Genomic DNA, 12,917 nt, shown 5'->3' with positions numbered 1-12,917 from the left:
TGATGCAACGGCCGCTACGGCGACGACGTGCGCGCTGGCCAACGTAAACCGGCGAGAAGCTGAGCATCGTCTTCATGCTCTGCAACATGGGTCTGGCCTGCTACGGCATCCCACAGCGCGTGATTGCAGGTGAAAGAAACGGCCATGATATTCATAGTTCTGCTCGCCGGCGATGTCTACGACGAAGTCAGCCGGCAAGCCGCTCTCTCTGCAACTGCAAGGCGTCGCAGACAGGCCACTGTCGATCGACCGACCCGCCCGTGAGCGTTTCCGCCACGTCACCGATCCGCGTCAAAGCGCATCCGGTCCGTCCATCCACACACAGCGACGAACGGCTGAAACTAACCCAAAGGCATCGATCCGCGGCATCCCATCTCCACCAATCACAGCCCACCTTCTTCCTCCGTCCCACTCTATATAACAAATCGCGCCGCCCGATCCGCCTCCACACACCTCAGCATTCGCAGCCCCCCAGCCCACACCTTCGCACAAAGCTCCACCTCCTCCCCACACCTTCGCACAAAGCTCCACCTCCTCCCCACACCGTCGAAGCACCCATGGCGCCTAAGGCGGAGAAGAAGCCGGCGCTGGAGAAGACCCCGGCGGGGAAGAAGCCCGCGGCGGAGAAGAGACCCGCGGCCGGGAAGACGGCGTCCAAGGAGGGCGGCGAGAAGAAGGGGAAGAAGAAGGCCAAGAAGAGCGTGGAGACGTACAAGATCTACATCTTCAAGGTGCTCAAGCAGGTGCACCCCGACATCGGCATCTCCTCCAAGGCCATGTCCATCATGAACTCCTTCATCAACGACATCTTCGAGAAGCTCGCCGGCGAGTCCGCCAAGCTGGCCCGCTACAACAAGAAGCCCACCATCACGTCAAGGGAGATCCAGACCTCCGTCCGCCTTGTCCTCCCCGGCGAGCTCGCCAAGCACGCCGTCTCCGAGGGCACCAAGGCCGTCACCAAGTTCACCTCCTCCTAGGCGTCTTCCTCGTTTCATGAGCTGATGGCGGCGTTCTGTGTGTAGTTAGCAGTGCGATGTTACAATCTCTGTAAGAATTGTGCTGCTTGTTGGTTTGAAGAATTAGTGTTGTTGCTGTCTGAATTATTGTTCAACGTGTGCTTGTATTATTCAGTTTTGGTTGGAAGGTTCTTCTGTACGCCCTGCCACTTCTCATTTTTGTGCAGTCTGAATCTGGCTCTGTAGTTCGTAGGTCTGCAGGTACATTCATGATTTTGCAGTTGTTTACAGTAGATGTTATCAGGTTTATCATTTAGGCGTCATACTGAATTTTTCAACCTCTACGGTTGCTGCCATTCGAGTAAATCTGAAGTTGGCCAGCTTTGTTAATTTTTGACGTGGTCATCCTTTTTTCTCATTGGACTTGTCATCCATCAAGAACATGTCTGAAAAACTGGAATATGTTTGATTCAGAGAAACAGATACTTTCTGCAAATTTTCAGAGAAATTAGATGCTTTCTGCAAAAAAGAGGAGATAAGCTAGAAGCATTGTGCCCATGTTTTACAGAGGCAAGGAACATGCCAGATGCAACCAACACTTTGTGATGGCACACAATTTTTTTGATAATTGTTGCTATTGAGACACCTGAGTTTTTTTCTTTATGTTTATATTACACTAGGTAATTTTCTTTATACTATACTAGGTAATTAGTGAAAATAAAGCTACCAATTTTGTGAAGGTGTGAAGTGAATCTAATGATTCATTTCTGTATGTTTATGTACCTTTGTATGGATATATACATTCTAACTTACTTGCATTGGCAATAGCCATTTGCTGTCCATTTGATATGCACCAACTGCACATTCTTCATCCTTGGGTATGGGAGCGGTTCATGTTCGTGTTTCGATGATGTTATTATGGACTTCTTTGGATTAGGCCGGTGCTGACCGTGCCAACCGCGGGCACGCCAATTAATTGGTGACCAATTTTGTCGCCCGTGCCTCACTGAAAGATTGGCATGAAAATGAACTACAAGGGTTGGGGAAGGGTGCATACCTGGCCAAACGGGCCGGCACGGCACGGCACGGCTCGACCTGTGCTAATCGTGCCTGGCCTGGCACGGCCCGCCATGGCATGTTTAATAGCCGGGCCGTGTCGTGCCGGCCCACGGGCGCTGCTCCTTGGCCCAGGCACGACCTGATTAGTAAACGGGCCGGCCTGATGGCCAGTTTAGCACGCTGGGCTGCACATATTTAGCTTGTTGGGCTGTTATTTAGGCCTATTGGGCTATATTTTAGGTATAAATATATAAAAAAATCTAAAAATTATATGAAAATATTAAACGGGCCGTGTCGTGCCGGCCCGCGTGCCCAGACTCCAGGCCCAGGCACGGCCCAAGGCGTGCCGCGTGCCGGGCACAACCCGTTTAGCCCGTGTTGTGCCTGGCCCATAGCGGGCCGTGCCGGCGTGCTTGCGGGCTGGCCTGTTTGGCCCGGCCCGTTTGGCCAGCTATAGAAGGGTGGACGCACCAATTATTTGGTGCTCATCCAAACAGGTGCCCAAAGCCTCGTCAATGCCAATTTTTTGGCCGGGCGTTCGAGAGCATCGATCCAAACATGCTCTATCTTTTAAGAGTTGTGCTGTGTTATTATGAAGAAATAGAATTGTTACTGCTTAAATTAATTTTCAAGGTTTGTAATTTGACATCAGATTCGTTGCATATAAATCTTTACTGTTTGTAGTTTGATTTCTATAGTTAAATCGTGATTTGTGCTGCTGTTCAGGCTTTGTTAGCTTTCTCATATGTCTATTAATTTTGGTGCCATATCAAAATTTCAAACCTCTACCGTGGTGGCGCCATCTCAAAGCACTTGGGCATCCGGTTGCGTTAGCTTGGAGGACTTCATACTTTTGGAGGGTGCAACAGACACTGCCAACAACAGAGGCATTTGAGTTGTGATTGTAATTGATGGGCACTCAATGACTCAAACCTTGTGGACGTCATGGTGATATGATCAGTTAGATGGAATATTTGGAGATAATTGCTGGGTGAATACAATGCACCTCAAATTAGGTTGTTTTAGCAGTCGAATGAAGCTCAGGTGTACAATGCACCTGCTCAATGTAGCAATGTGTGGCTCCAGTTCGCTGAGGTATGTTAGGCACCCCAAACATAATATTATTCTAGCTTGGCATCTGAAGACATAAGTTGCAGTCTTACCTTCCAATAGTCAGGAAGGCACCTCAATCACGCAGCGGCACCAGCGACTTAAGGTTGAAGCTTTTGTCTTGACGTGTAGTCTGTCTACACAGATAACAACAACAAGGTCATCACTATGCGGTTGCCAGTGCGATAGATGAAAAGACGCACCAAAACAAAGATGATCTTGTTGGAGCAGCACGAGGAACGGGAGAGGAATATCGTAGCAGCCACCTAGCTGTATGGGAGTCTTAAATGGGCTATTTTGGTTGTCGCGTCTAAACCGAAGGGTCGGCCTAACCCTCTTGTGTTTGCTAAACCCACCCGGTTGCTCATTTTACCCGAGTCATGTCCTTCTACTTTTATAAATAAGAGTTGAGAAGATCGGAGCAGCGACGACGCCGCAGAGGAGTCTCGAATGGGCCATTTTGGTTGTGGTGTCTAAACCTAAGGGTCATGCCAACCCTCATGCTCGCTAAACTCTCCTAGTTTGTCCATTTACATGAGTTAACTCCTTCTACTTCTCTTCCTAATAATAAAGCACGGATCGAGTCTTCGGGTTCACCGTCGCGGCGTTTTTGCAAATAGACCCTCCTATTTTCTAGAAATTGCACCCGCAGTCCCCTCATAAGTCAGACCCGAACCGGTAAAAGGAGAGAAAAGAAGAAGAAAAAAAGCCCAGCGCCTGTACGAGCACGGGTTCGCTCGATCCGTCCGGGTAGGGCAGCGCCTGCAGTCTTCTTCTCCGGCCATCCATCGTCGGCGACCGTTCTTCCTGCTCCCGTGCCTCTAATTTGGATTGAGGTTGCGGTGGTAGTGGTTCAGCGGTGGCTGGGGAGGAGGCGGTGGGAGCAGCAGCGGCGGGTGGTGGGAGCAGCGGCGGCGGGTGGTGTGGTCCAGCACCGGGTGGAGGGGCTGTGGCGCGGTGATGGGAAGCAACATGTCTGTGTCCATGGCCGGACCACCACGGACAGGGGTTTCTTCCCAGATTGTTGATGAATATACTTGGGGATTCATGATTCTTGCATCCCTTGATGTGACGCGAGATTCGTTGGGATTTTGGGAGAGGGAGATGGGGTGCGATTTGGGGGGATCATGCCTCGGATTCTTGGGGTCGCCGGGGATGCGGTGATTGAAGGAGAAGACAGTGGAGGGAGAGATGGAGGAAGGGAGGAGGAGGGGGAGGCTGCAGCTGTGAGGTTGCGATGGGAGACGTTGGGGATGCCCACTGGACGTTGGTGTCCTTCTCAACACAAATCCATGGAGTGCCCAACCCGGATTTCAAAGGGACTTGGCTGGTTCAATACTGCCAATTCCTTGGGTGCTAATTTTGAGTTGGTAAGAACCCTTGATTGATGCAGATCTTAATTTTGTTCTATGTGGCTGCAGGTTTATAATTTGGGTAGAGCAAATTGTTTTTGGTTGGCAAAGACTGCACTCAGATGGACATCCCTATGCTCCTTATATCTTGCTGGTTACCACTATTGTTGATTATTTCTCTTTTTGTTCTTTTCTGTTATCTAATAGGGAGTAATAGATATTCTCTTACTACATGTACATCTAAAGGACAAAGTAGCATGCCATCCCTGATTAAACATGGGTTTTATTTGAGATATAACGTTTCTAGCTCAATATTGTTTCATACAATTAATCATTATTTCAGTTTGAGAGATTAAACCCAAATTAGTTTATGCATTGAATTGGAAATATCACAACTGCATATTAATTGTATGCTTAAATTCCACAGTAGAGACTTTGCCACCGATGACACACTATATGTGGACGCCACATCCTTTCTTCTGCACGCAGCGCACGACATTCCGGTAAGCCCTGTACCGTTGAGATGCTTGACGAGGTGTGCAGCTGTAGTTTAGTAACTTTGTGTGTTCGATTTGAGCGTTGCAGGTTCGTTTCTGCGTGCTTCTCAGTATTGCACATGAGGTACCCTGAGGGGTGGTGACCCAGAACTTGCTGGCGCGGCGCAAGAGCCGGTTCCTGTGATCAGGATGCTGGAGGCTCTTGGGTCACAGCCCACATGTCTGCAGGAGGTAAGTTTTATAGCCTTATTCTGTTAGTAGATGTTCTTGGTGTACAGATACCATTCAGACTGTGTCTTTGGTGAAACTTGTAGATATGCTACTTGGCCCTACTATAGTATTACTCTTGTACCGTTCATGCATTAGGTTTTGTGAAGTTTTAGCTCAACCCTATGTCATGTTCTTTGTTAGTATTTCCTTACATATTATCCGCATCATCCTCTAAGAAAACACATATTATGTGTGGGCTCTCCTTTTGGTGTCTAAAAAAATCATTATACTGTCCTTTTCGGCCAAAACATTGAGGATCTCCACCAAATCATTATGTTGTCCTTTTCTCAAGGATCGGTGGCAAAATCTGTGAGCGATGTTCTCTCATCGGTCGATGGAGCTCAGGGGGGCTTCTAGATTGAGATCGAGTGAGAGGGGGTTGACGAGGAGAGAGTAGTCAGGCGGCGCGGCGATGACTTGGAGCACAATCCAGCGACGACGGCCGTTCAGGAGCAGGAGCGCGACGGCGGCTGTTCGGGAGCAGGAGTGAGATAGCAGCTGGGCATCGCGGGGTTCAGTGGTTGAAGAGGATAAGGGGGACGGCAGCTGCACTCGGCACCGTGGGACACCCGACGTGGTTGGAGAGGATAAGGTTGATGGCTGATTTCTTTGTTCGCCTTTGTTGTGGTCAATGGTTTCGCATCCTTCTCGATCCCTTGCCATGAGGCAATAAATCGCAAAAGAGCAGACACCACCCTATGTTCCACCTTCCATGTACATGTATTCTTCTTCGGTTGAACCGAAGGCTTCTTCCGTTCCTTATCAAGGTACGGCTGATAGGTGGTTTTAGCGCTAAGCTCCCTCGCCATCAGTACAGCGACGCCTGATCGATCGTGCCGCAGCTCATCACCTTCCATCGCCCTCCCACCACTGCTTCTCTATGATCTTGGTTAGATGTTCTGGTTGATGTGCAAGGAGATGAGAGGGCAAGCTAGGGGGATGGAATTAGAGAGACGATTGTAGAGTGGCATCGTTGTTGTCCCTGTTGCTTTATTCTTTTCTTACTCAAGTGGTTACATTACCTTCATCAGTCCATCTTCACACTTTTGATTGTCTCAGCTTAGCTTGCAGTTCTAGTTAGATTTGTCAGTTTTATGGGTTAGCCAGATTGTTCAAATATTTGTCGTCCAATTTATTTATAAGCTAACTATGCAAATGTTTGGTTGATTCACAATTTTCTCATCCTTTCATCGCTTGTGTTTTTATCAGGTCTGGAGATATGAACCAATCACCCAGATGCCTTTACTAGGCTGATGCATATGGAGCTTGCAATCGGATCCAAAATATGGAGCTGTCTAACAAAAGCAGATACTACCACATCTTAGGCTTCAAAAATTTAAGATACATATGGACGTGGGAGTCCACTGATATGTATGTCTTTCAAATACACTTTGAATGGTCCAGGAACAAGATTTTTGTGTGAAGAGTGTCTTTTGTGTCCATATACATTAGTTAGTATGTTATTAGAGGATATCTTATTGGATTTATTTGGTTAATACTGGGGGGTAGCTACTCTCGCCCCCTTTCTCTCTAGATGCATTGAAAGGAGTTCCATATAATTCTAATTACTGAGTTTACCTTTCACAGTCATGAGTTATGAGTCATGAAAGTAGAAAATTATTTTACAAGGTCAGGGAAGTGCCACAATATGAACCAATGTATCTGGACTTGCTACAAGGTTTAGATGACTTGAAGCGAGGGTGAATAATGCACATTTTAAACATATGGTGATCCGAACTATCAGTATGTTCCCTGCTGCTACTGAATAGATGTTTTTCTAGCTTATAACAATTTGAATTATCGATGAACATGTAGTTTCCTACCCAATCGTTGTTTGTATAATTACATATCCTAATTGTAAAACTTCCTGCCATACTACAGACTTTATGGTTTGAAGATGACATGTATGCAATGTGTGGTCTGCACTGATGAGACGTTGGAGGGGCAAGTACTGCACTTGGTTCAGTGCATATACAAGATGGTAGAAAAAGGGTGTGATAATGTAGTTATAGCTTTGCACGACGAATAGGATGAGGTTTGGCCTATAACTTTGTTCTGTAGGGTTGAGAAATTCTGAATGATTTTCTTGACTGGACAATATGTATCCGTACAATAATTGCTCCTTTGTTTGTATATATATTTGTTTGATTTGCTCTCGTTCTTTCATGCTCTGTATAGAACAACGTGGCACAAAGTACTGCAAGCCTCCTTTACTAGTAAAAAAACTCGGTAATTGTCCTTTTAGTTTATTTTTCCATCAGTTCTTAAGATGATCTTAGATTAATAGTATGTAGAATTTTGATGTAAAACCTCACATATCTGATCAACTGGTATGATGCATATTGTGATGTGTAGTATATAGATTAAAAGCGAGCGTACCATCCATGACAAGCATATGTTGAATTCACGGATGTTCCCCAATGTAGTTCCGAATCTCATGCTAATGATCTATGATTCCGAGTTGCCCTTTTATTGCTTAAATAGTTGATTGCGCATCCAGGGCACCATTATTGATGGCAAGTCAATTGCAGAGGACATAAAGTTACAAATTGCTGAGGAATTTCGTCGAATGAAAAAGGCAGTTGCACATGTTCGTGGATTACCTATTGTATTGGTAGGCGATAGAAGAGACTCTCAATCCCATGTGGGATTTAAAGTGAAGGGTTGTGAGGGAATTGGGATAAAATCTTTGTTGTCGGAGTCGCCTTAGAACTGCACAAAAGACGAGGTGGTGGATTCAACATCAAGATTAAGTGGAGATCTATCTGTCCATGGCATCCTTGTGCCGCTACCACTACCACAAGTAATGTATTGTACTACCTCATGCACTAAAGCAACTTCCATGCAAAAAACTTGGTTCTTTTTAATTCTTTAGTATTTTTTAATTTACTTTTCACAGGGGGCCGGTGAGCTCGAGCTCAGAAATGGATATTTGGATGTCATGGTCTTTGTTTTCGTATTTTTTCCAGCCAAAAACTGGCGCCAAAAGTGGGAGACGACTCATAGAACAGGGGACAATTGTTGCTTGTGCCCAACGTATAGCAGAAATCATCAGCTGTTGTTTGTTCAAAAAGCATGAACTTTACTTCTGCAAGAACAATTCAACATTAGACTGCATTTTCATTGTTTCAAACAGTTTAGCTACACTTATACAGAGTTCAACTCAAAGTGAACGTTGATTCAAGACAGTAAGATAGATCACCCTTCATTATTTTGTAAAGGAAATGCACCTTAAGTCGAGATAGTTTTTGTGACATATATCAGGTGTTCTGGTGACACTAAATTTTTATCTCCCGTTGCAACGCACGGGCATATGTGCTAGTTTATAAATAAGTATGAATATTTATTTTCACAGGCAAACACTTTTTTATTGATTAAAATGATCTTTATTTAAAAATTATTAAAATTAAATTAAGTATTCTTTTTTTGGATATTTAAATTAAGTTTTTTTAGTCAAGGATAATTAAATTAAGTTTTTTAGGCAAAAGGAAAGCCGTACTAGTTTTAAAATGGGCCGAACTGATGGGGCCTCTTTAGCTCGCCAACACGTGAACCAGTGCGCGTGGGCCGTCGGCCCAAAACAAACGTGGCGTGATGCGCGAGCGGCGCCGTACATAAATACAGCACCACCCCTCCGGCAAACCCTAACCAACCAGTCTAACGCGATTGGCGGCGGCGCGGCGCCCTCTCGCTTCCTCTCCGACGGCCCCTCCGCCGCGGAGCGCGCGGCCGCTCCGGGACTCTCTTCCCGGCGAGAGCGCACCACCTGTTCTACCGATGGCCGAACCAGCCCCCACCGGGCCGTCCTCTGGTTGAACTTGTCCATAGCATCATCCATCCTACCCTTCAACGGCGGCCGCTGATGCCCCACGGCGGGTAGGATGGCTGGTGCTATGGTTAGCTTCAACCCGATGGTTAGGAAGTCTCTTTTATCGTGGCCGCTGCCCAAATCAAGGCGCGCAGAAGCAGGGAGCCAATCCTCCGGTTGAATTTGTCCATAGCATCAGCCAGTCCTCTGCTTTTCTGCACGATGGGTACTGCGATGGCTGGTGCTATGGATAAATTCAACCCGATGGTTGTGACATACCCGATTTGAAGAAGAAACTTTGATTGACGTTGAGTGAGCCGCTAATCAGGTTGAAGCAGGGAAGGATGGTTGTTGCCATGGACGAATTCCACCGGATGAGACATATTCGACTACCACTTTTAACAGCTTCCTTTAGTTCTGTTACATCTAGATCTGCAAAAAAGATGGTTAAAACCTAGATGTAATTAACTCTGCCTTGTTTTTGCAGTTCTGAGATGCGTACATGGTACCAAGGACCAAGATCTGGACAGTGCTAAGGAGATGAAGAGGGAGAGGACTCAATTGGATTGAATGAGTAATCTAATTGTTTCCATGCGATTCAAGATCTTGCTGGTGTTTTGTATAAAACTTGTATAGTGTCCTACAACATGGATCATATATATTGGCTGTATTTCATGTTCAGTTTGCTGCAGCAAACTTGTGGTGATGTATGGTTTTTAGTTTTGTAAGCATGCATAGTTTAGAAGGCTAGAAAGTTCGTTCATGTATTGTTCTAAACTGAAAGTTTAAGTGGCTTTTCCGCCCATGGTATTGTGGTGGTCATAATAGCACGCCTCACAATTATTGATGGCCAGATCTACAAGCCCTGCGCGGTGTATTTTTTAGCCTCCTCTGTTTCTTCTGGGTATCAATCTATGCACAACAATCTTCTGTGCTTGATGACAAATAAAGGTTGTATCTTAGATATTTGCTTGATTTGAATGAGCCATTTTGCTGTCAGCTAAACTGTTAAAAGTCAGATGTAAGATTATGTTTCTTGGCACATGAGTTATTTTTCAGGCAATGCGTGTCGGGTCCACTTGGAACTGATATATGCACTGTTTTATTTGAAACTGAACCACCATGGTTTAATTTTATTTTTATTTGGACAAGTTACCCCAAGTATCATCAGTTCATGATGACTAGTTTGGTGTGTTGAATTGATCCTGGTCCTGATTTAAGAGTTTTTTATGCCACCGTCTTGTAAGGGAGTAAGGTCTGGTATCTATATGGCTGTTATTTTAGCTCTTACTTTTTTTTTCTGAAACGGAGGCAAAAGATTTTTCTCATCCATTAAATGGGAGGAGAATAGAGTTAAACTTTGGATGCACCAGTGCCTGATGCATATGTTTGTTTACTTGGTTTGAACTCTGAATGATATGTTATTATCCTGATTGCATGCCTGATGAGTTTGTTCTGCTGGTAATTTGAGGAGGCAAGCTGTGATTTTACTCCTGGCTCTGAGAAGGGTGAACTAGGCCATAGCAAGAGCGCCTTCAGGAATATCGAGTCAGCGTGCCTTACTTCCTATTTCAATCTGAGGTAATGAAGGCAAAAAAAAAGTTTCTACTCGCTCTGTTCTTGCAACTAAACAGAGAAAAACTCTGGTTACTGAAGCATTATGGTCTGTAGTTACTGAAGCATTACGGTTACTATATCAACCTACTAGGAATGTGAGTAATATGATCAAATTGGTACAAAGAATGTTCTGGTTGATGATTGCAACCTGTAAAATAAATATAGAAAAGCATAGTTGCCTATGCTAGAGGCAGATGAGCAGGGGTTTAAAATCAATGCAATTTGTATGTAGTTCTAACCATTGATTAATTTGTTTCATGATGGTGCTATGTGTTTCAGCTGTTTAGCAGTATTGTTGGGGCTTTTCTTTTCATCAATCAAGTGGTTGATTTTTGTTCCCAGGTCAGAAGATTTTGTGCCTCTGTAAATACAGGAATCTAAATGTAGAATTGTCTATTTCATGTGGCAAAAAAAAAAAAAACTATGAACAAAAGCCAAAGGAACTTGTTACACGGCCAAGCATCCCACCCACGCAGGGATGTTTTTCCCATTAGCCTCGAGCGGTGAGGTTACTGGGCATCACAGTCCTTGATTCTGCTGGAGCACACATACATAGGCATCTCATCTTCAACCAGCCATCTGTTGAATCCCCAGCCTCCAGCCACACGCAGACTAAGGGGAGGCTTCATTTGCTACTTGCTTGATTTTTTTTACACATCAGCTCTTTGTTTTCCTGTTTTGTCTGCAGGATCGACGTATTCGACCAGATCATCTGTATGAATACAGAAGGATCCGCAGCTTTAGCTACAATGTGTATGCTTAGGCTGCATTACTAAAATAATTGATTTCCTTGAGCAGGGAAGTCTCTCACTGCTTCCTGCTCTAGCGCTCTTCGATCTTCGACTGTTCCGTCTTCCATCTTCGACAGCTTAGTTTTCTGTTGTCCTGGGCCATGATGTTGTGCCCCAATGCCGTATGCTGTAATGGATCATTTTTACTGTATTGTTTGGACCTCTGTTTCAATGTGTATAAGCTACTCTGCCATTTATTCTGCTTTATTTATAAAGGTGGGCTTCGTTTTTTTCTCTCTAGAAGAGAAGTGTAAAACGAAAGTATTGTGGTCTGTCTGCCCATTACTGATTTTCCATCTCACCTGGAGATGGAGTTATGTTCGCTAATTTGGTTTAAGTTCTTCCGTTCTTCCTTTTTTTTGGCAGCAGAATGTGTTTACTCGTTATATTGACAAATTCGTGTTCGACACAGAGCTTACTTGGCATGTTATTTGAATTAGTTCCCTTACATCATCACCGCAGTAGAGTTTAACCACCAAATTCGGGATGGATTGGTGTGGTTTCTCTACGCCTAGGACGCCAGAATATCGAACCATGAACGAGGAAAGTCATGAGATAAATATTGACTAGTACTCCCTCCGTTCGGAATTACTGGTCGCAGAAATGGATGTATCTAGACATGTTTTAATTCTAGATACATCCATTTTCGAGACAAATAATTTCGAACGGAGGGAGTAATTATAAAGCCCCAATTCTTTGAATTAGTTCCCCTACATCATCATCACAGTAGAGTTTAACCACCAAATTCGAGATGGATTGGTGTGGTTCCTCTACGCCTAGGATATTAGAATATCGAACCATGAACGAGGAAAGGCATAAGATATATATTGGCTAGTAATTATAAAGCCCCAATTCTTGACTGAAAGGGACACCAAAGGCCTCTGCCCTCCCTCTCTATCTATCCAAGAGATGGAAGGGCAGAGCTTTTTTTTTTGTCTTGCTGATTTATGTGTCATGTCAGAGTAGCCTAGTACTACTTTCTGTCTGTCTTTATCACACGTTGGCGTCTCCTAGAACTGCAAGAACTGCTGTATTAGATTTAGTTGGTCAACATAAAATGTATGGAGAAATGCTATTTGCCTTTCTAGCCCTCGAATCCTCTAAGTATTTTTAAGATTATGTTCAGCAAAGCACCAGTGGTCTAGTGGTAGAATAGTACCCTGCCACGGTACAGACCCGGGTTCGATTCCCGGCTGGTGCATCTTTTTGTTTCCTCGCAGAAATGAATGTATCTAGACGTATTTTAATTTTACATACATCTAGTATGCAAATTGACGAACCTGCTTAGTTATTGAATTAACGAGTGGACAAAATAACACTTTTATCACTTTCCCATAAGTGCGGCTAACTGATTTTCATTTTGTGAACAATCATGTTTTCGTCCCTCAGATTCAATTCAACCTGGTGTGTACCTCAACATCCAACTGCCTTTTTTTGGTTATCAACATTTTTTTTGT

The 12,917-nt window shown here is 44.6% G+C and overlaps 1 protein-coding gene, 1 long non-coding RNA gene and 1 other non-coding gene across 3 annotated transcripts; all 3 read left to right on the top strand.

Moving 5' to 3' along the window:
- Nucleotides 1-435: 435 nt before the first annotated feature.
- LOC119319537 (histone H2B.1-like) lies at nucleotides 436-1,165 on the top strand. The gene has a single exon (XM_037594009.1). It carries the CDS (start codon nucleotides 558-560, stop codon nucleotides 975-977), a length of 420 nt encoding a protein of 139 aa, XP_037449906.1. The 5' UTR covers nucleotides 436-557; the 3' UTR covers nucleotides 978-1,165.
- Nucleotides 1,166-4,105: 2,940 nt separating this feature from the next.
- Nucleotides 4,106-5,195, top strand: LOC119319449. Its single transcript, XR_005154484.1, has 3 exons — nucleotides 4,106-4,495; nucleotides 4,905-4,980; nucleotides 5,063-5,195. It is a non-coding gene; the product is annotated as an uncharacterized LOC119319449 (long non-coding RNA).
- Nucleotides 5,196-12,590: 7,395 nt separating this feature from the next.
- TRNAG-GCC lies at nucleotides 12,591-12,661 on the top strand. Its single transcript has one exon. It is a non-coding gene; the product is annotated as a tRNA-Gly (tRNA).
- The last annotated feature ends 256 nt before the right edge of the window (nucleotides 12,662-12,917 follow it).

Source organism: Triticum dicoccoides, chromosome 6A, assembly GCF_002162155.2.
Source record: "Triticum dicoccoides isolate Atlit2015 ecotype Zavitan chromosome 6A, WEW_v2.0, whole genome shotgun sequence".
In the NCBI taxonomy this organism is placed as follows: Eukaryota; Viridiplantae; Streptophyta; class Magnoliopsida; order Poales; family Poaceae; genus Triticum; species Triticum dicoccoides.
Note: the sequence above shows the minus strand (reverse complement) of the source record. Positions and strands in the feature narration are given on the sequence as shown.